This window comes from Plectropomus leopardus, chromosome 18 (genome assembly GCF_026936395.1).
Source record: "Plectropomus leopardus strain MGB_pleo_1.0 chromosome 18, ASM2693639v1, whole genome shotgun sequence".
Taxonomy (NCBI): Eukaryota; Metazoa; Chordata; class Actinopteri; order Perciformes; family Serranidae; genus Plectropomus; species Plectropomus leopardus.
This window is the reverse complement of record NC_142193.1, coordinates 16,097,133-16,118,163: the sequence shown is the minus strand read 5'-3', so window position 1 is coordinate 16,118,163 and position 21,031 is coordinate 16,097,133. Positions and strand designations below refer to the sequence as shown.

General features: G+C 40.7%; 3 protein-coding genes across 3 annotated transcripts; 1 reads left to right on the top strand and 2 right to left on the bottom strand.

The window, feature by feature from the left end:
• Positions 1 to 1,256: 1,256 nt before the first annotated feature.
• colgalt1a (collagen beta(1-O)galactosyltransferase 1a) lies at positions 1,257 to 10,858 on the bottom strand. Its single transcript, XM_042504799.2, has 12 exons — positions 10,532 to 10,858; positions 6,836 to 6,946; positions 6,630 to 6,747; positions 5,922 to 6,056; positions 5,603 to 5,807; positions 5,329 to 5,448; positions 5,078 to 5,154; positions 4,842 to 4,948; positions 4,609 to 4,741; positions 4,402 to 4,529; positions 2,758 to 2,964; positions 1,257 to 2,658 (listed from the first exon to the last, which is right to left on the bottom strand). The coding sequence occupies exons 1-12, from the start codon at positions 10,753 to 10,755 to the stop codon at positions 2,391 to 2,393; spliced, it is 1,833 nt and encodes a 610-aa protein (XP_042360733.1). The 5' UTR covers positions 10,756 to 10,858; the 3' UTR covers positions 1,257 to 2,390.
• A 138-nt stretch (positions 10,859 to 10,996) lies between these two features.
• On the bottom strand, positions 10,997 to 15,113 carry pgls (6-phosphogluconolactonase). Its single transcript, XM_042504812.2, has 6 exons — positions 14,976 to 15,113; positions 14,335 to 14,609; positions 14,147 to 14,254; positions 13,932 to 14,033; positions 13,077 to 13,217; positions 10,997 to 12,701 (listed from the first exon to the last, which is right to left on the bottom strand). The coding sequence occupies exons 2-6, from the start codon at positions 14,596 to 14,598 to the stop codon at positions 12,555 to 12,557; spliced, it is 762 nt and encodes a 253-aa protein (XP_042360746.2). The 5' UTR covers positions 14,599 to 14,609; positions 14,976 to 15,113; the 3' UTR covers positions 10,997 to 12,554.
• Positions 15,114 to 16,066: 953 nt separating this feature from the next.
• LOC121956240 (uncharacterized) lies at positions 16,067 to 20,794 on the top strand. The gene is made up of 4 exons (XM_042504371.2): positions 16,067 to 16,541; positions 16,675 to 16,750; positions 16,848 to 16,950; positions 20,033 to 20,794. The coding sequence occupies exons 1-4, from the start codon at positions 16,243 to 16,245 to the stop codon at positions 20,719 to 20,721; spliced, it is 1,167 nt and encodes a 388-aa protein (XP_042360305.2). The 5' UTR covers positions 16,067 to 16,242; the 3' UTR covers positions 20,722 to 20,794.
• The last annotated feature ends 237 nt before the right edge of the window (positions 20,795 to 21,031 follow it).

Here is a 21,031-nt window from a genome sequence, read left to right as displayed (position 1 = left end):
TTGTTAGCTCCTCTCCAGTGGCTTTCTGTGGCTTTGAAGATTAATATGATATGGAAATGAATAATAATCATTTTTTGACATTTTAATTTACAATTGATGTAGGTAGTTAAGTTAAATATATGTACTGATACTTATATTCTCCAATTATAAAGATATGTAACCCATACAAAGCCCAATGTTTGGAAATTTTGTCAACAAAAATGTGCGTTGTACATATATGACCTGGTGCCTTTTCCTCTAAAATACACCAAACTTCAATAACGGTGGCTTGTCTCTCTAGCTATACAGAAGTAAAAGTATGCACGCACATCCAGTCCAGACTTGGAGCAGGAAACAAACGGTGAGTAAATAGTCAAAAGGCAAAAAAATGGCTCACACACTGCAGGGCTCCAGTTATCAGTTATTTAATGCACCAAAGCAGTAGGGATGTTTCGAGCAACACAGCTCTTCATTAGTTAGTCAGCATTAAATAAGTGCTAACTGGAGCCCTGCAGTGTGTGAGCCATTTTTTTGTCTTTTGTCTCCCTAGCTAGGCTAGCAATGAATTTAATATCCAAACTAGAATTACTGCCAACGAGTGCAGCCACAGTTACAGTTTACATTCAGGTATGTCCACACTCATATGTAGCCATGACAACAGATAATGCTTCAAATATGGATGTTGCTGCAAAGGAGCTACAAATTCTAAAGCACGGATGCTCACACACATTTTTAACACGGCAGCACAGAAAAGCTAAACAATCAGCACAGTTTCAATAAGGACATCCAAGATTAGTGTCACCATTTCAGTATCTGACCGAACGTCGAATAAGAAAACATAATGATGTCACAGTGAATATGATCTTTTGTATATAAAATGTAACCATTTTATCCTATATAGACATTTGTGTGCGCCCCATGAGCAGCGGTTGAATCCTCGCCACAGCGGCTGCGGGTTCAGTTCTGGCCTCCGCCGTTTGCTACATATCACCCCCTCTCTCTCTTTCCCCTTTTCACGCTACAGCTTTCCTATCCATTAAAGGCACAAAAAGGCCAAAAAAAAACCCATAATGCCTCTGGCCACAACTATCACCAGCCAAAAATGGCACTTCTGATTTTAAAGGTTGCTGACTCCTCACATACGCCAGTGAACCAGGTATAAATGCAATAAACACATGAGGTGTAAATGAGATCCCAAAAAGTAGTGGTCACACTATCCTCGTAACTGGCTACAGCATTGCCAACATAAAATTGGTTACAGTAATCACAAATTTGACTTACTTTTAAAAATAAAACAATTTATTTATTGTTAACACAATGTACCACTAACATTTTTTGTGCAAGATCCTTGGGTGAACAGCTGAGAGTTTAGTGTTGCCATGTGACAGAATAAATAATCTGCAAAATAATAAAAACATGTTCTCTTTTGCAGGGGTCTTTTCTTTTTTTTTTTTAATCAAGTTTTGCTCCCCCCAAATACTCAAATTCTAGTTTAATTGAGAACGATTCAGAGGCAGGGTCTTTTTTGTGCTGTGGTTGGGTGGGTTCTTTTTGTGGAAACTTAAAGGGCGTTTATAACCATGTTCCTCCCAAACTACCAAGTTTGAGGCGTGTACAGTGGTTTGTCCCCTTTATAACCATGTTAACAACGTGTTGGCGGCATTGGTCTGGAAACGATCCCAAAGTGACGACAAGGGACACATTAGTAATGTATAAACGCTACAGTAAGACTGTAAATCCATGATTCTGAGTTAACTGCAACTATTGCTTGTGTGTTTTGTTGCTTTGGTGACACTCTGCTACCAACAAGCATCTCTGGTTTTGGATAATGATTGTTTAAAACAGCAGTGTGAAGTTTAAAAAGCTAACGATCAAAGCAAAAGACGTGCAGATGTTTCTCCTCTTGGACCGAAGAATTTAGGATGACTCACGGCTGATTAAAGACATAAATGTCTGCAAAGGACTTGATTCTGCTCAGTGACACTCTGTGGTTACATCCCAAATTATTTATAGTCTTGAGATACTTATAAAAAAAGCATTTCACAGTGTAATGTCAAATTAGGACAAAGTCAACTGCCCAATGGTTGAAATGTAACAGTCTGATTGCATTCTCTGCTCATATATAGGTTCATTTCTGTATGACAGACAGAAGTTGGGTACTGCAAATGCCATTCCAAATGGCAAGTCTAGTGCCTTTATAAAGTAAAAACTACAAACAGACAACAGGACAGAAAAGAAGCACCTGATCCCTTTTTAACTTGTCACATCAGGATGAATTAAATCTCTCTGCAAACTCTGATGTAACATCCCGGCTGTGATGCCAAATAAAAAGTATCAAAGAGGAAACACGATTTTTAAAAACTAAGGTGGTGTGTAAAACTTTTTTTTGCAAGGCTCTCATTCAGTTCCACTCATAGCTCGTCCCGCGCTGTGCTGTCCAGAGGCGACTGGAGCACATCTGAGTTCTGGGCCTCAGTGCTGATCTCAGCCTGCTCTCTAGTTTTTCCCGAGCGCGCTCTGTCCCAGTCTGTACGAACCTTTTCATTGTCCCACACTGTGGATGTCTCAGTGTCGCTGATGTAGCCGTCGTCGCCCGTGTAGTGAGTTGGATACACTAGGAGAGGCTCTGCTGAAAATGCCTTCAGGTCCCTGTTTTCAAACTGATCCATATAATCAGTCCTGTAAAGCAGAAGGAAAAGTCAAGAATAACAAAAACACAACACTCCCGGACAGACACATATCGAGTGTGTGTACTTGTACTGGGTAGAGAACACTTACACTGGGTGTTTATCGTACATGATGGGAAGGAACTCGTCCACTGGCAAAATCTTACTTAGTGGTTCTGCTTTCAAAAGCTTCTCTGCACCTTGTAATGACATCATATATCCTAGTGTCCAGTATGAATAATCTGCCTCCACTAAGTTGTGTATATTAGGCACTGCTTTCTCTGGGTGATCCACTTGCATTCTCTTCCGACCAATATAACTGAAAGAAAGAAATACAAAAGAGGATTAAGAACCAATAACAGACTTAAGCCAGAGATAAACTTGCTTTTGACTATGTGTGAGCATGGTGGCTGCCTCTTGTATCCATCCGTCCACTTGGAGCTCTGGTTGTGCACATCCTCAGATATTAAGTCAAAACAAGTCAAGTCAATTTTATTCATAAAGCCCATTATCACCAAACACCGTTTGCCTCAGAGGGCTTTACGACATTCCTCTGCCCTTAGACCCTCACATCGCCTATGAAAAAACTCCCGAAAAGAACTCCTGAAACGGGGGGATAAAAATGGAAGAAACCTCAGGAAGCGCGGCAGAGGATGATAAGGGATCCCTCTTCCAGGATGGACAGACGTGCAATAGATGTCGTAAATAAGAGTTGAATTACAATAATGACAAAAAGTAAAGAGAAAGACAGAGGGGAAGAGAGAGGGAGAGAGGGGGAGAAATGCACAGCAATAATGGCAACGAATGCATGTTGTATTACAATAGTGATAGTTGTAAAACTACTAAATGCGCTCTATGATAGCATGTTATGTTATGTGCAAATATTGTGGCCGTTGATAAAAGCGCCATGCGTAATTTAATGGTGGAGGCGTGACGCATAATAATGGAGATAGAAGGTTGCATCAAGCATGATCACAGGATCTGTGCGATCAGGACCCACAACACAGGCGTAGCTTCAGACAGGAGCACAGCAACGGCAAAACCAAGACCACGATCAGAGCGAGCCACACATCACACCACACACGCAAGATGCATGATGCACATAAATGGTAGGGACAGTGTGGTTACCATGCCCTTGATTTGATGTTTTGTAGACAATACACAAGGTGCATACCATCTGCAATGGTGCCACTGCTGCTTCTTTTGCTATAATCTCAGAATTAACCATATTAAATATTTTATGGAATATTATTTATTCTAATATGGCTTTCAGTGTAATTACGATGTACTTTAACACACTTTGGTAATGCACTTTAAAATATATCCACAATAGCATTGGATTTTGTGGGACATCATTGTGCTGATCAAGTGGGCAAGAATTTTGCTCTTTTTGTATTTTTAATATGATAAGATGCAATAATAAAGTGGATATGAATCTGAAGAGTAACCTCTTTACTATGATGTAGGTGCAGACGTTCCCAGTTGCCTCTCTTTCAGCTCTGTGTTGAAAAAGAGGCAACTGTGCTAAATTTAGGCCCTTATATCTCTTTTGCAAGTGTTGATGGTGCTTTTTGTGGGTGCCGTTGGACAAGGTGAACTTCTATACAGCCTGAGTTCTCTGGTAGACAGATACATGAACGACTCTGTTCACGATGAAGCTGGTTGTCTACACAAATGCACGGTTAAAACAAGTCCATCTCCAGCTGGAGGAAAATCAAGGTAATATCAAACAAATGTGAAGGAAGAATAAACTCACATAAGATCCCAGTCCAGTCCTTCTTCCTCCACCTCCCTCATCAAGTTCATCAAGCGTCGCTTGAAAAAGACCTCAAAGCGCAGGTCATCTTCAATCACCAGTGAGGTCTCCAGGCCTCGCTCCACAATCTAAGGAAAGACAGAGTCATCATCATTCACCTGTCTGTCTGGTTCACAAACCTTTAAATTCTTGGCTTCTGGGGTTCACCTCTTTCCAGATGTTATAATGGGAGAGGAAACATCCCAGTTCTCCCTTTGTCAGCGGGCGACCATGATAGGGGTCACTGTATCCAGGGAGCATGTGGATGCCCATAGTATGAATTTCACTGATATTCATCGCTCTGAAATATTACAAGAACAAATGTGATAAAAGAGAAAGGGTGGACATGCGGACTAAGTACTAAATAATTGTGAAATCATCATTAATCAGCATGAACTTACTTTCCATCTACGGCTGCAATGACCTTACAACTAATCTCCTGCTCATATAATGTCCTCAGCATGCGATCTCGGCGGTCTGTTCGCCTCTGCAGGTTTATCATGAACACCTGCACATGGGCAACAGTGGAGCCAGTCAATGCCATTACAGATTTGTAACAGCAGGGGGAGGCATTTAGCACAGAAGTGGATAGAGGACCATTTTTGCAAATCCCATCTTCACATCACTCCATACTCACCTCATCAAAGCCCAGTTTGTCGGGTTGTTTTCTAGGAACAGGTATGTGTTTGGAGGGCATCATTGGGGGATTTCGCACTACACAGTGAAAGGGAAGATGGATGCATAAATGGTATGAATTGTATATAGAAACTCATGCTGATAGGTGTCATTAGATAAAGCAGCAGTAAGTAGAATACAGACTTCAAGCCCATGGAAAAAGGAAGTTAGATGCAAAAGCAAAGCCGTCAAGTCTGAATGCAAGCTACTCACCATTAACCTCCAGGAGGGAGTGCAAGAAACTTTCAGTTTCATCTTGCAAAGTATTGTGGGATCGCAGTGGCACAGGTAAGTAACCGTAGGTCTCTTTATTACACACAAACATTTGAACATCTGTGGAGAGCAGACGATGCACATGTTTTTTTTTAAGTCACAACTATCAGCTTGAAAACGTTAAAATATTTCACTTCAAAAATGTTCATTTTGTGGGTGAGGTATTGCTTTTTAAAACTAAATGTACAGATTTAAGCGTTGAACTGTAAAATACCTGCCATCCGAGCAGAGAACGCAAACACAATGATGTCATCAAAAGCCCAGCTGTATTCTGGGTGTGGAGGGTGAAAGGCCAGCTGCCTGGACGCCTCTTTCCTGAGGTCTATCAGGAAGGTGGAGTGGACCATGGGAACTGCAAAACAGCCCTTGCGCAACTGTTTTCTCATGGGTATGTAGGCAGGGGTGCGCTTATAGTAACCCTAAGGAAGATGAGTTAATTAAAATCTGAGTTAAGAGCATTCATTAAATCAAACATACCATTAGACAAATCCTTAACACATGCAAGCATGTGCGCCCAAATGTCTGCACAGTACCTGGGAGGTCATTCCACACCAGAAGTTTGAATAGGCTGCACGCGATTCAAGCATTGGAGCAATGATGGTCTTATTCTCCTTCATGAGCTTCCAGAGCACATCGGGATTGGTGAGGAGGTTATCACAGTCCACCAACTACACAAGGAGAATGAGAATAACTGTAAAATATATTTCTGAATACTGTGCACCATAAACTGACTCAAAAAACAGTTCTTAAGGGTTAAATGGAGCACTAAAACTGAGATAGTAAAAAAAAAAAAAAAACAACAAACAGACTATTTATTTCAAATCTGTTTTTAGGGGAGAAGAGTTTCCCAAAAATTGTAGCACAAAATTATTGCAATTCTGGATGTGCTTTGGTTCAAAATTATACCCCACTGAAGATAGACAACGTGGGCTGAGCAAGGGAATACAAATAGAAACGTGCTGTGTTTCAAAATAAGGTTCATGTCGGGGCAAACTTGTGTCAGTTTATGGATCCACAGGAACCAGACCAGATTTAACCATAAGAGACAGAATATATAACTGGGTCAATTTTTACCATCCATCCTGGTGCTTAAATGACCACTGTGGATTTGACTCTGTACTTATCCTTCTGCTGCTGTTATGAACAATATAGATCTGGCTCCAGGCATTGGCTCAGTGTTTAAAACTTGTCAGTTATTGTGCTTTCTTTTGTGCCTTAAAAGAGTAGCTTTGTTGACCTACCATAAAGTAGTCCGCCCACATCTCACGAGCTGACTCCAGTGCCACTTGTCGAAGCTTCATAACATGCTCATAACGCAGGTCTGTCCAATGCTTCGGACCATCTTCATCTAGATAACCTCTGCAAGAGACATTTATACTAATCAGACTCTGTGAGCTGTTTAAAAAAAAACCCAACATTTCTACAGAGATTGTATTGAATAACTAACTCTGGTTCCTCTTTCGGCCTCCACTCCACATAATGATAAAGGTTCTGCATCTTGACGAGCCAGTCACGCAGAATAACTGTGGTGTTGTCCTTGTTGTGATCAGTTGCTACCCTGTAAATGTGCAGCAAAAGCAAATGATTAAAATTACTCAACATCAGAGGGAGGTTGAACATTATCAACAACCGAGCTGAGACGAGAGTTGAAAAAGACAATATCACATCTCAAGTAACAATAGCCCAGTGTTCACTTTGAGGAAGCTCTTTGTCTGCAGCTCTGGGAACTGACACTGGTGTTAGTGATACTGGCGTCACAAAACAAAAACACTGAATGTCTAGCTGATGTTATTTGGGGAAGCATAACACACTTACAAGAATGAAGAATTAAGGAGGTATAGAGAGAAACAACAGCAGCATTATAGAAATGAAACTTTTTTTTTGCAAGGCTTAGCAATAACTGTACAACACCTCACTTTTATCTAATAGAGAATTGTCAGCTTTATAGTTGTCCACTCTGTTTTGCTCCTCGATGATCTTGCATATGGCAAATTTACACATCTACCTTAATGCATTCTTTGAAAGTTCATCAAATTTGCATGTATGTATAATCTATATACCACTAATATTTTATCTTGTGGATATAATTCTATATTTTCGTTTTCTGCATTTTCATGTATTTATAGTTTATTATAGTGTACTCCTAGAATGTATTTATTTTCTATAACTATGGATCTATTATGATATACAGTACATCATTATTTTTTCTATTGAAACTGATATATATATTTCTCTTGTCTAGTGTGATATGTGTATCTCTGTGTTTTTACTGCTCCTGTGCAATGCCTTCATAACCTGCTGCTGCTCATCTGTTTATCTGTCTATCTAGGACAGAAGGAAATTATTCAAACTGGCTGAAGCCATGTGCGAAACAAATGTCAATATTAGGCAGCTTGCATGTTTGATCTAATTCTGCAGAGGAATGAAACCAAGCCACATGTTAATCTTGGAGCCGTTACATCAGCCTGAATAGTAGTGTATTAGGTTGGCCTTTGGTTATGCTAAAAGCACAGCTGCACTTCAGCTGAGTTTATATCCTGCTCAGAGGAACGGCAGCCAAGCTGGATCCTCTGGAGAGACTTCTCATGAATCTGTGAGAACACAGCAGCTCCTTGCTAAACCACCCCTGCTGTCCATCCGTGCAAATTCTCAAACTTGGACCCTTCCGTTTCGTGTTCAGCTCAAATAAATATTTGTAATAAGCATAGTTTTCCAAACATGTTACTATGGTGCTCTAAACATACATCTACAGGTGGTGTTCAGCCTACACTGACTCCATCATTGCTCCTTTAGAGCAGAAATGCAGGGCTAATTGCAGACACCAAAGATTTAAATGACACTTTGGTCGATTCTGATTCCGAGGCTTTGGCATGCTCACATGCAGCTACAGAAAGCTTCAGCAGAGAGCATACAGTGTGAAGTGTTTACAGCACAGCACAGCTGTTTGCATTTTACAGATGTAACTTTATGTGCTTGCAGAACATGTCAACACAGCGCTGTCCTTACCTCAACCGTATTTACAGAAGAGTTTTATGACTTCCAAACAAAAAAGGAGCAATCAAACAATTCCACTCATATAAAAGCCTCTTCATAAAGGGGCGGCAGGAGAATAAACTTCAAGTTTCAAGTTGGTGAGTGAAGAGCATACCTCTCAGAGTGCTCCGGGCAGTCCTGAAAACTGCTCTGAGCTCTGCGGGCATAAGTGCGGGTGGGCTGTTGGAGCATGTTGTTTAGTTATTATGTGGGAAACACCTCCCTTTCACTTCTCTCAACTCTGCCCGAGCATGGAAGACACATATTTAAACGCTCTATAACATCTATTTGCACATCCCACAAGATAATTGCCTTAGAATGAAAGTTTTTCACAAGTGACAGATAAGGCGCAACTATTTTAGGTCTGGAAAATGGCAGCCAGAAACACATTAGTGAGCCATAAAAGGGCATAATACAGCTAGGTTTTTAGTTTCCATAATTTCTTAGCGTGCAGTGCTAATATTCAAGATTGACCTGTTTCTGCACAAATAGGCAAATTGTCTCGTGCCATGCTTTTCTTAGAACTCCATAATGAAGGATGAGTTACATAAAATGTACTTAAAGAGACAGTTCACACCAAAATCAAAATGTTTTTCCTCTTGCCTGTAGTGCTATTTATCAGTCTATATTGTTTTGGTGTGAGGTAGTCGTAGAGATGTCTGCCTTTTCTTGAATATAATGGAATAGATGACACTAGGCTTGTGGTGCACAAAGCATCCAAAAAATAAATTTGAATAACTCAAAAGCCATGTTTCTTTCAAGAAATCATGACCCCATTATTCAAGGTAATCTGCAGAGCAGTGTGATAATGGAACTATTTTCTCTCTGCCTAACTACACCCACCAACCATACCATGCTGCATAAGTACGTGTGACTATTCATGGACGAGAGGCTGGTGCTCGTGACAGCACGATATGTAAACATTAATGGCGTGGTCCTGGGCTGAGCTCAAAAAGTTAGCTGGCTCAAGCTTCTTTTTGCATGATGATGCAATCAGCAGGTGTAGTTTGTTAGGAAGAAAATAGTTCCTACATTAAACTGCTTGCAACAAGCTCTGTGGATTACTTTGAGTAACTGGGTCATGATTTCTTGAAAGAGACATTGCTGTTGAGTTTTTGAGATGTGTTTTTTGGCACTTTGAGCACCACAAGCCAAGTACCATCTAGTTCAATTTTAATGGAGAGAAGACAGTCATCTTTACGGCCGATATCTCCAATACTCTTCAGCTCACACCAAAACAATCCAGGCTGAGTAAATAGTACTATGGTCAAAAGAAAAAAATGTGCTTTTTATTTATTTTTTGGGGGGGGGGGGGCTGAAGTGTCCCTTTAAGAGTGCTAATTGATAATGTGGTAAAGTCACTGATCAGTAGGTTCTTTATTATAGTAAATACTGGAGGAGAATATTTAAGTCGTTTATCAGTGGCTACATGCCAACAAAACCCTCCTCACAGATGGGACTCATAGAGCTTAACCTTCACTGAGCTACAAAACACATCTGGCCAATTAAGAGTCAATCACTCCACTAGTAAATCAGAGGGCTAATTGGTAGTCAGGGGGTGATATGGGCTGGAGGAGATGAAGACTGGAGGATAATGAATGTTTGCATGTGTATTAATGCAGAGTGCAAACTCAACAAAAAGTGATTTTGTTAGGAAATGATGTAGCTCCCCTCGTGGCCACATCAGTCCCCTCCCCTCCACGTATACAGATCAATGCATGGCCCCTGTGATGGGTAGTGGTCTGCAGGCTCACCTCTGCATAACAGTGGCTGCATTGGTGCTTTAAGGCTCATTTACGGTCTCTAGTAAGCAGTAGCTCCTTGTTGTTTTCATGCATGCTTTTATTTGCTCTCATTTTTAACCCAAACTAGGCTACACTGTTACCATTAGTACCCTGTCACACCAGCGGGTCCAGCCCATTTTTACTCCCCAAAACTGCGCCGAACAATCAGCAACGCACCCTTTTTTTAAATGCAAATGGTTACTTTTTGAAATAAACATTTGGTAAAAAAAAAAAAATTTTTTTTCGACCTTAGCTAGCAACATGGATGATAACTTTATTATTAGCTGCTTACTAGCTTCCGATCAAATGTCCTCGTATCGACTTACCACAAAGCCATACGTTCCTTGGGATAGTTGAGGCGCTCGATAGCGCCGAGGAAATACGGCAAAGAGTGCTCGGAGTTCCTGCAGATGAGGGCGAGGAGGACCCGGGGAGCGAGCAGCGGAGACTCGGGGCTCCAGCGCTCCTCCGCGAAATAACCCCGAGCAGGGGAGCAGCCGGACAGCAGCAGGAGGAGCAGGGCGGCGGGGAGGCAGGCGAGCCCGTGCATTGCGACAATAAATACAGAAATATATTTAAAAAAATAACAAATTTAGGCAGGTGGTGGCTGTTGCTCCTGATGAGACACGTAGTTATAGATTAGTTGTCCGTTTAGTTTTTCATGACAGAAGAAAAATCTGTGCAGCAGCAGCAGCTCCTAATGTGACAACACTGCAAAGTTGAGATTTAAAGGGGTGGCGTGCGCTATGATCTTAAAGGGGATGGACTAGTTAGCAAGGCTGCACAGAGAATACAAATGGCAAATTTTATTTTTTATTTTTCCAATGAAAGTAAGTGTTATTGGTGGCTGTAAGATGTTACAAATTAAAACTTTTTTTCAGTAGCAAAGGTGACTTTATTTTTGGATATTTTTACAAAGAGTGTGAAGGCAACTCACTGCTGAGCATCAGGACAAACACAGCTTTTTTTTTTTTTTTTTTTACAGTTTATTAATATTGTAACTTTGTCAAATTAGTGGACTGTTTTATGTTTCATGGATATCCTATTTCTTAACATTTGAAGCCATTAAAATATTACTTCAAAGCTCTCATCCAGACATATTTTAAAGCTCTAGTGTGTAAGATTTAGGGGCATCTATTGGCAGAAATTGCATATAATATTCATAACTATGTTTTCATTAGTTTATTTATATTTAATGAAAATAAGAATCACCATGTTTTTGTTACCTTGGAATGAGCTGTTTATATCTACATAGGAAGCAGGTTCTCTCCCTCTGGGTCCACCATGTTGTTTCTACGGTAGCCTAGAAGGGACAAACCAAAGACTGGCCCAGGGGCCAACTGTGGCCCTCAAACCGATTTTAAGCAGGCCTTGGCTTGTCTTTCAAGATATACTATATGATCAACACAATACTGGTTAATCAAGCAAAAGATCACTTTTCATGCATTTTCATGCACCTGCCAATGGCAGAACAATCATAAAGTTTTTGTAGTTATGCACCATGTAGGAATTTTACAGGCTACCTAACACCAAATACTTCTAGCAAGGTAACAGACATGTCCGTGGCAAAGAGGTATAAAGTCGACAGCTGGTGGAAAGTTGAATACTATTCCACTTAGAGATGAAACAGTTGCGTTTGTCTCATTTGTATGTGATTTTTTTCCCTTCAAATAACCCATACGACGCCAGACGGAGCTGGCTCGCAGGTATTTTCACATTATTAAATCTGGTCCCATTCAAAAAGTTTGGACAACCCTGTCCTTCACGCTTGGGCGCACAGGAGAAGTTTCAGCTCTGCAACCTCACAGCCGGATGCCACTAAACCCTACGCACTACACCTTTGATACATACTTTCAATCCTGATTTTTTTTCTAATACAAGTTTTCCACAAAAATCCTAAAATTATCTCCACTTATTTTCTGTATTTCTGTATTCTGTGCAAGACATCTCCCATTCCACTGATATCTGCAGACAGTCATGTGAGCTGCATGTTTTAAGTGTCAAACTCTGCACATACTGTACATTATTCTGGATGTGAAGGTCAGACAAACGGCCAAAATGACAATAAGAAAACCCCTTTTTTTTTAAACCTTACTGAATAAAACCAAACCTGACACACACACACACACACGCAGTGACCACAAAGTCCAATAAGTGCTAAATCTTACACTGCAAATTAAAACTCTGTCCTGAGTCTTTCTATTCATCTCCACATCCTACCTCACAATCTCACTTACATAAACTAAGTAAACTTCCAAAGTAGGAATGTTCTGCAGTATGTTCCAGGTTCCTCATTTAGCTTTTCACACCAGTGTTTACTTCCTGCTGTCATTCAGAAGATGGAAAGCTCTACAGTTTGGCCCCAGAGCTTAACCTCTCTACCTGAATAGTTAAGGAGGCAGCTGCGGGGTCATCAACAAGCCAGAACAGCTCGCCGTTAGTCGGGGCGACGCGGGCCGCTGGAAATGCTGGACCCTCTCTGCCCTCCAAAACTTCCTGCAAGAAAATGGTCACTGTGTCACAATACAGCAACACTGTTACATAACTCAGCAGATGCATATTTATGCTGGGTTTATTTGGGAAATAAAAACTCTTGATCTGTTGATTATTTTATTGATTTTTGGGTCATAAATTTGTGCTTAGGTTCATGTTCTTTTCACTTTCTTGGTTTATGTTTAGTCCTGTCATGGTTTTCTACCATCCCCCCGACTGTAACAGCTGAAGCTGCTGCATCAATCATTTCTCCATCCCATATTCAATGGTTTTTGTAAACCTGCACTGCAGTCAAGGGTGATTTATTGTGCATGGGAAACAGGAGGATTCAAAGATGAGGAATATGAAATGTGTTCAGTGCACGACAGTAAATATTACCTTCAGAACCGGTGCTTTGCTTCCTCCAGTTGATACAAAAACCACACAGCGTGCAGAGTTCACCACTGGAAGGGTCATAGTCACTCGCTGAGGTGGTGGTTTGGGAGAGTCGCTGATGGGGGCCACAATCTTCTTTGTTTCCTGAATATAGGGTGCATCCAAACCCATTCATTTATCATGTGTAATGTGTACAGTAGCCAAAAAATTGTAACTATGAGAACTACAGACCAATACTATGCTGTGAATGTCATGTAAAATGAGGCAGATAGCCACAGAGAAATGTCACAAAAAAAGGGATGACAGTGCAAACCACAGAGTTGAGCTTAAAACAAAACCTATCAATGATCTATACATAGTCAGGGGAGTGTCTTGAAAAGAGCAGGCTAAACACATATTGTTTTTTTTAGACAAGCAAATCAGGAACCACATCAAAGAGGAAATGCCAACATGCTTCCAAAGCTTAATTAGCAGGGCTGCCAGAATTAAATTAAATAATGTGTTTCATATGCCCACTGCGAAAAAAAGATCCATATTTCTACAACTGAGGGTATGATTTACAGAAACACTATCCAACATGGCCCAACATCTAGATATAGAATTATGTTTTAAGGTCCAGAGGAATAGGCGGCATTGCTGGATGTTGTTGATATGTAGCTCTCACTTTTGCAAATCATTGCATTCTGTTCTTATTTACGTTTTTACACAGCTTCCCAACTTTTGTGGAATTGGGGTTGTAAGTCTGCGATATGTGCGATGGAGAATTAGAGAGTCTTTCTGCACTCAAGACAAAACTTTGACAGACTCACAGGCATATTTTACATTCTGGCTTTAAATTTATTAAAGTATAGTCCTCACCTCAAGGAGAGGATGGTCTGGAAAGAGGGAACAGGTGTGTCCATCTGGTCCCATACCCAGCAGTAACAGGTCAAACACTGGGAGGTCGTCATCTGGGAATGCCTGTATATTTGTAAAGTAGCAATATAATACTGCAACGTTCTGCAAAATAGCAAAATCTTTCATCTTTAATGAATTAAAATGCACACATGACAGAACAGTTAAGATGTTTGCACCTCCTTCAGTTTGCGGGTATAATCCTGAGCACACTCGTTGACTGGCAAAGACGAGTCAATGGTTAAGATCCCACTGTCAGGGATGTTGATCTTGGAAAACAACTGACACTGGAGAAGAAACAAAGCGTTACATTTAACCGCATAGAATACCATACATGAATGCAGCTATGACACATGCAAACTAACACCTTGTAAAGCCCGTAGGTGCTTTCAGGATCGTCAAAGGAAACAAGCCGCTCGTCACAGAATCCAACCACCCACTTGCTGCAGTCCAGGTCAGGCAGGGCGGGCAGCTCTTTGCTGAGCATGGACACAAGGCTTCCTCCAGAGAGCCCCAGGGTGAACCTGCCATGAGAGCTGATGGCCTTCTCAGCCCTCGATGCCACCAGCTGGGCCAGCACCGGGCCAAGCTCGGCTGAGGAGGGAAAGACCACAACTCTTCTGCCAGCCATGAGAGATCAGTCTGAATACAGAGAGAAAAACAGGTTTTGAGCAATACACAAGGAAGTCAATGACAACACCGTTTTGCAAGTCATCATGATGTGCCAACAATTATCCAAATAAGCTGCTTTTGAAATAGTGTGACTGAAATTATCTTAAATCTAATCTTGATTCTTAATAGTGTAATGTTATTAGGCTGGGACGGTGCAAAGAGGAAAGTGAAGATAGTTCTAAGCTAAAAACTGCAGCTGCTTCTGCATGATATTGCATTGGTAAGTATCGAAAATATGCATAGAAGCGATCCTCATTTCTTTATATCTTACTAAAATCTGACATTTAAGCTCTTAAACAACACATTTCTGGGCAAAAATGAAAGAAGCTCACTTACTCAGTGGGAATCAACAGCGGATTGTCATGAGGAGGATTTTCAGTCGGCAAATGTAATTCGAAGTAGTACTTCCTGAAATATTTTTCCCAGCAGCCAATCACATTCTGTGTTTAGACGGCGTTGCATTCTGGTCAGTGGAGTCCGTGGCTAGCTCATGTGAGCGTTTGCTAAGTTAGTGACGGTATGACCCGCCCTACTCTGCTTTACTCTGCCTCTGATTGGCTTACCCTGATTATCATAATATTTGACCAATCAAAGCAATGAAGGTGATGAATATTATCCAATCAGAGGGAGAGTAGGGCGGGTTATCCATGCTCTAAAGGGCTCTGCTGACGGCAAAGAAGCTACAACACCGGCTATAAAAAGCTGAGCTTGTCGACTAACAAATGAAAACAGGAGTTCATCAAAACTCGCAGAATATTTGCGAACTCGATATTGCAGTTTTGTTGCTGTGCTTCTTCTTCTTCTTAACTTTCTTTATTGAATACAAAAAAACATAGAATAAGAAGCCAAAAAACTAAAGGGAAAACACATGCCTGCTACATTGCCAAAAGTCATAAAGTATAGCAAAGTTTAGTGTCTCACTATTCCTTCTTATAAATATGAAATTTTCCAAAAAATAAATAAATAAAATAAAAAGGTTATAAGCCTATGATATAGCCTACAATTTGTTATTTTCAATCGTATCTTGCCTATAGTATATTACAACAAATACATCTATTTCAACATTTATCTTAAGTTTCTTTTTCTGAAATTTGGCAACAGCCCACAAAAATTCCATTTAACATAAAATTTGAACTTGAACCTTTTCAACACAAGCTTTGTCAGATACATTCTGCTAAATACGTTATTTATAGTTATAGTTATTATATTTATCACGCATTTCCCATGCTTTTTCCCCATTCTATATCTTTAAATAAGGATGACTAATGACATCTAGGCCTAGATGGAGGAACAGTAAAATAACTTATAGTGTTTCTGATATTTTTGCACTTCTCTTTAAATATAGGTAAATAGTTCCACCTATGTAAATATTTTCCCCACTATCTTCAAAATTAGTTGCTATGCTTCCTCCGAGCCGGCAGATGGAAATATCGCGTCCGTGTCAACCACCTGAGTTTTGGAGAGACACTCACGCGTATCTCGTGAGCATGCACGCACAGCTCCTCTCGTGCATTACATTGTAACTACATTTTTTACAGTCAACATTGGGAAGACCTCTTGACTGCGACAACAACTCGTGCGTGTGCAGAAAGCTACAGAAACCATGTCGACAGTCTTCTCTTTCCAGACACAGCTCGTGTCCATCATGGACGCGTTATCCAAAACAGCTGTGCTGGAAATAAGCAAACTGGTCGAGATCGAGTCGAAGATGCTTAAAATTGAGATAACTCGAGGGCGGAACGAAATCGCCTCCCTGACAGAGAAACTGCAGCTGATGGAGAAACTGCTGTTTATCGCGCAGGGAGGCCGGCAGGACGCAGCAGCAGCAGCATGCGCAGCGGTGAGGGACGGTTCAGAGGACGGGATACTGGAGCCTGACAGGGCAAGACCTGTCATAAAAAGGTAGGCTTGTTGGTTCCTGTGTGTAGCCTGTAGGTAGGTAGTGTGCTTGTCTTGTCCTGGCACCAGAAAATTAATTATGTCTCTTTGCTGTCAGTCTGCCTTGTGTGATTAATCCAAGTTTATTGCATCCTAGTGAAAGTCCATGGGAGAGCATAAGTTCCTCCACCGAGTGGCATCATCATCAAGGTGAAGAGCATGCCATAGCTGAAGTGAGTCCTTTAGTAATCATATCATATCACTATATTACTACTATTACTTTGTCCTTCATTTGTAACATGTGCAATTAATACACTATTTTATCACCAGCTCCCAAACTCTCAGAAAGAGCAGCCTGAACTGATAGTGGTGAAGGAAGAGCCGCCAGAGGTGGACAACACAGACTGTGAACAAGATAGGACAAGTGAAAACAGTGAGTATTTCATAAAGGTTTGGTTGTACAGGAATGTGTATAACTAAAATGTATACATATTCTGACTCAGAATTTGTATATATATTTATATATGTCATATTACTATTATTATCTGGGTAAGATGAGTAGGATTTTATTTATTTATTTTTGTAATCATTCATCTTTTTGTTGCACTTATTTCTGTGTTGTTTTTTTTTCTTTTTAAAGTCGTTAATTAATGTATTTATTTAGATTTTAATTATACAACTTACAGGTTTATGTGTACAGGTCATTACAGGTTATTCTATAGCAGTTGCGGAGAGGAGGGGAGGGTTGGACAAAAGGTTAACTTTTCTTCTGGAGTATCAATACCTGCAAAATTTCAAACAAGCACTAAATCTTAGACAGAAGAAGGATTGAGCCAGCTTAGGTAAGGTGAAATCTTGCTTGGGTTTGTTTTTGTGCTGGGGGGTCGTTAAGTGCTTAGCACTGAGTTTCAGTTTCTCTCTGCAACAATAGGTGAGGTCAGCTGACGCGGGTCACACCCTCTATTGATTGCCCAAGTGAAACCAGACAGGGGCGGTATTTCACTACAAGCCTAGTTTATAAGAGAGTATAATCTGAAACTTCAGTAAACAAGCACTGAATCTTAGACAGAAGAAGGATTGAGCCAGCTTCCAGCCTACCTGGAATCCCTGATCCAGGTCTACTCTCCTTCTCGCCCACTACGCTCTGCATGCGAAAGACGCCTGGTGCTTCCAGCCCAGCACGGCTCTAAATCTCTAGCCAGACTCTTCTCTTCTGTTGTTCCCAAATGGTGGAACAAACTTCCAAACTCTGTGCGTTCTGCTGAGTCCCTTTCTACTTTTAAGAGACAATTGAAAACTCATTTGTTCCAGGAACACCTCGGCACTTAACCTGACTCTTCTCCGCTTTGCCCTTTGGGGTAAATTAAGTCAGAAGGTCCAAAACCCAGCACCTAATGATTATCTAGCACTGACAAAGTTGTGTGATGTTGTATGTTGGCTGTGCGGTACTTCTTCTGCCACTAGACGGCAATACCTGTGACCAATCACACCTGAAGCACTTTTTGCACTTACTAAGGGTTTTTTCCTTAAGTCTAAATTTTTGCTTGTGTTGTACGTCGCTTTGGATAAAAGCGTCTGCTAAATGAAATTGTAGAATTGTAGAAAATTTGGGAAGCGTATGGGCACATATCAGTGAGATGTGGCTATGCATATATGATTTATTGTTATTTTAGTTTTGCACAAAACTAACTAAAAAATTGATCAAAAAATAAACTCTGACTCAGGAGAGTACCTTTCTGTATCAAAAAATTGACCTTGAGTGTAGGGCTTGGTGATATGAAGAAAATCACATATAGTATTCTTGACCAAATACCTCAATATCAATATTGCAGTGGAATTACAGGGTTAACTTTTGGTGCCTTCACAAAATATTTACACAGTGAGATTTTTGCTAATCATTGATATTGTGGACATAATGATTAATGGCACATAACAGAGTGTAAATTACAAGCATGACTTTATGGTAGTTCCTGCGACAAGAGTCGACATCTGGCCCATATTTTGCCATAATGACACACACACACACACACACACACACACACACACACACACACACACACACACACACACACACACAGACTCACAAGGCTGAAGCAAAAGCAGCTGTCATGACGTTGTGACAGTTAAAAATCTAAGACAATATCTAGTCTCACAGGACAGTATTGATAATATCAATATATTGCTCAGACCTAATTGAGTGACAGTATAATATTTTTCTTGTGTCAAACTACTATTTTTATCAAAATATGTGGTTTATAAATAATGTTTTCAAAGGATGTTCCAGTTCAATAGCGCCAGGCTCGCTGTGACTGAGGTGGCTCCACAAACCCCGCAGCCTCGGTCAGAGATTTCAGGTACCACGAAGGTGGTTATCAACTGTCTCTGTTAACTTAGGCTTTCTGCTTCAGGCACTGAGAATATTCACATAAAACGGGTCAAATGACGCATTTGACATCTGAAAACGATTTATCGTTACCTGTAATTTTATAGAAGCTTCTTGTAGACTCACTGTGGAAAACACTACATTCAGCTGTTCACTGAGAGCAACAACAACCTTGTGATTTAAAACAATATTCTCACTCAGATTTTCAGCATCACCGATGTGGTCTACTGTAGGTACCTATGATAAAGGCAGTAAGTGCTACTGTTACTGCAAAGCTTCATTTGGTGGCATCAATGTGACGTTATGGCTCAACAAGTTGCATAAAATGAAGCCTGTTTATAACATTTTCTCTCATCTGACAATTTATAAGGCTCATATATTTACAGTGATTTTGGAGCGATGCTACTCAAAGAAGCTGTGAGAGGTGCTTTTCATCCAATTTCAGGCTGAAACTCAGAACATAACCTGCTTTGGAACAAGTTAAGTTTACAACATAAGTTACCATTATGATCTAGCCAAGTTATAATTATGTTTTATTATAACCTTTATTTAAACAGGGAAGGCCGCTGAGAGCAAACTCTCTTTCCTAAGGACGCCCTGATTACATTACAAATTAACACTACAATATGCATGAACAAAACATGAGAAGTGTGGCGGATACTAAACTGCACATTAAAAACACAGAATAGCTACTGCATACATTAATAAATACTCTAAAACATCAACACATGGGACAACTTCAACTCAAGAAAAAGACATGCATTCACTGTGCTCTGTGTCAGTCAGCAGAGATATAAATTGATGAAAGGGATTAGTGCTGCTAATTTTAAGAGCTTCTGAAGGTTGTTCCACTCGTGTTGCGCATAATAAATAAAAGCCAATATCCAGATTTCAGTACTGACATGATTTTCATGGTTAAAAGAGAGCCACTTTCGTAGGATGGAAAACCCTGAATTTACACTCAACAAACCTCAGTCAACCACTAATCTCACTAAGTGGTACAGCCCTCGGCAACAGTTGAAGTGTAAACAACAGATGTATTGTGAGATCAATGCATTAAGCTTGTGGCCTTCATCAGGGTAATTAGGGCCAATCATATCTTAATTTTAACATGTTCATATGCTTTCAACAGGAAGGGAAGCTTTCACAGACAAGCAGGAGAGTCCAGAAGTGATGCAGCGTCCCAAAGGGGTCGCAGAGCGTCAGCAGCCTCTCTTCACCGACAGCTTTGTGACCATGAGCACCCAGTCGTCTCTCGCTGGACCAGGCAGGAGGGAAACACAGTGGAATCCGCAGCTTACACCTGCACACACAACCCTAGTGGCTGGGAAAAGCTTGGCTCAAAATGTTGCCTCTCAAAGCTTAAGTGTGCTCAGGAATATGAAGCTACACAACTTGAGGAACTCGGGTGCCAAGAGGTTTGGCTGCTTGCAGTGCGGCAAGAGCTTCAGGTGCTTCAGCCAGCTTGAAATACACCAGAGGAGTCACACGGGAGAGAAACCGTTTAGGTGCACGCTGTGTGGAAAGAGATATGCACAGAAGGGGCATTTGTACACACACCAGCGCACGCACACAGGGGAGAAGCCCTACCGCTGCCCTATCTGTGGAAAGGGCTTCATTCAGAAATGTACTCTTGATATGCATCAGCGCACGCACACAGGAGAAAAACCTTTTGTTTGTATCAAATGTGGCAAGGGCTTCACAAAGAACTGTAACCTGAAAAAACACCTTGCAGTACATCTAGATCCTAGTCTGAACATGTACGGGAGTGAATCTAGTGTGCCGACATTTAGTGGGACGTTCATAAATGGAACCACCTAAAATGGCCAGTCAAATGTAACAACTACTGCTGTTTGAAATATTTTGTGCATAATAAAGTTATCTTTGCACCAGATTTGAGTGTGTATCACCTGCTTTTATGTGTCAATATATAATATGACTTAACTAATCAGTAAACAGCAGAACATATTGCAGCAATCTAGAAGCTAGAAAATGGGTTAAGAATCAGTGACCAGAAAACAAAAATATGCAATGAGCAAGGCACTACTCCAGTGGAGCTGCTCAGGAGTCAACAGGGGATGAATCCTCCCTGGGAGCACTGTGAGTCCTCACTGGGAGCACTGTGACACAA

What these genes read in the sequence shown, in the direction of transcription:
- pgls (XM_042504812.2), bottom strand. Translation starts at nt 14,598, where the DNA reads ATGGCTGGCAGAAGAGTTGTGGTCTTTCCCTCCTCAGCCGAGCTTGGC. An exon ending in ATACCCGCAAACTGAAGGAG is followed by an intron (nt 14,034 to 14,146) that starts GTGCAAACATCT and finishes ACAAATATACAG; the next exon opens with GCATTCCCAGATGACGACCT. An exon ending in CAGACCATCCTCTCCTTGAG is followed by an intron (nt 13,218 to 13,931) that starts GTGAGGACTATA and finishes CCCTATATTCAG; the next exon opens with GAAACAAAGAAGATTGTGGC.
- colgalt1a (XM_042504799.2), bottom strand. Translation starts at nt 10,755, where the DNA reads ATGCACGGGCTCGCCTGCCTCCCCGCCGCCCTGCTCCTCCTGCTGCTG. An exon ending in AAGGAACGTATGGCTTTGTG is followed by an intron (nt 6,947 to 10,531) that starts GTAAGTCGATAC and finishes GCACATTTACAG; the next exon opens with GGTAGCAACTGATCACAACA. An exon ending in ACAAACTGGGCTTTGATGAG is followed by an intron (nt 4,949 to 5,077) that starts GTGAGTATGGAG and finishes GCCCATGTGCAG; the next exon opens with GTGTTCATGATAAACCTGCA.
- LOC121956240 (XM_042504371.2), top strand. Translation starts at nt 16,243, where the DNA reads ATGTCGACAGTCTTCTCTTTCCAGACACAGCTCGTGTCCATCATGGAC. An exon ending in GCAAGACCTGTCATAAAAAG is followed by an intron (nt 16,542 to 16,674) that starts GTAGGCTTGTTG and finishes ATTGCATCCTAG; the next exon opens with TGAAAGTCCATGGGAGAGCA. An exon ending in AAGAGCATGCCATAGCTGAA is followed by an intron (nt 16,751 to 16,847) that starts GTGAGTCCTTTA and finishes TTTTATCACCAG; the next exon opens with CTCCCAAACTCTCAGAAAGA.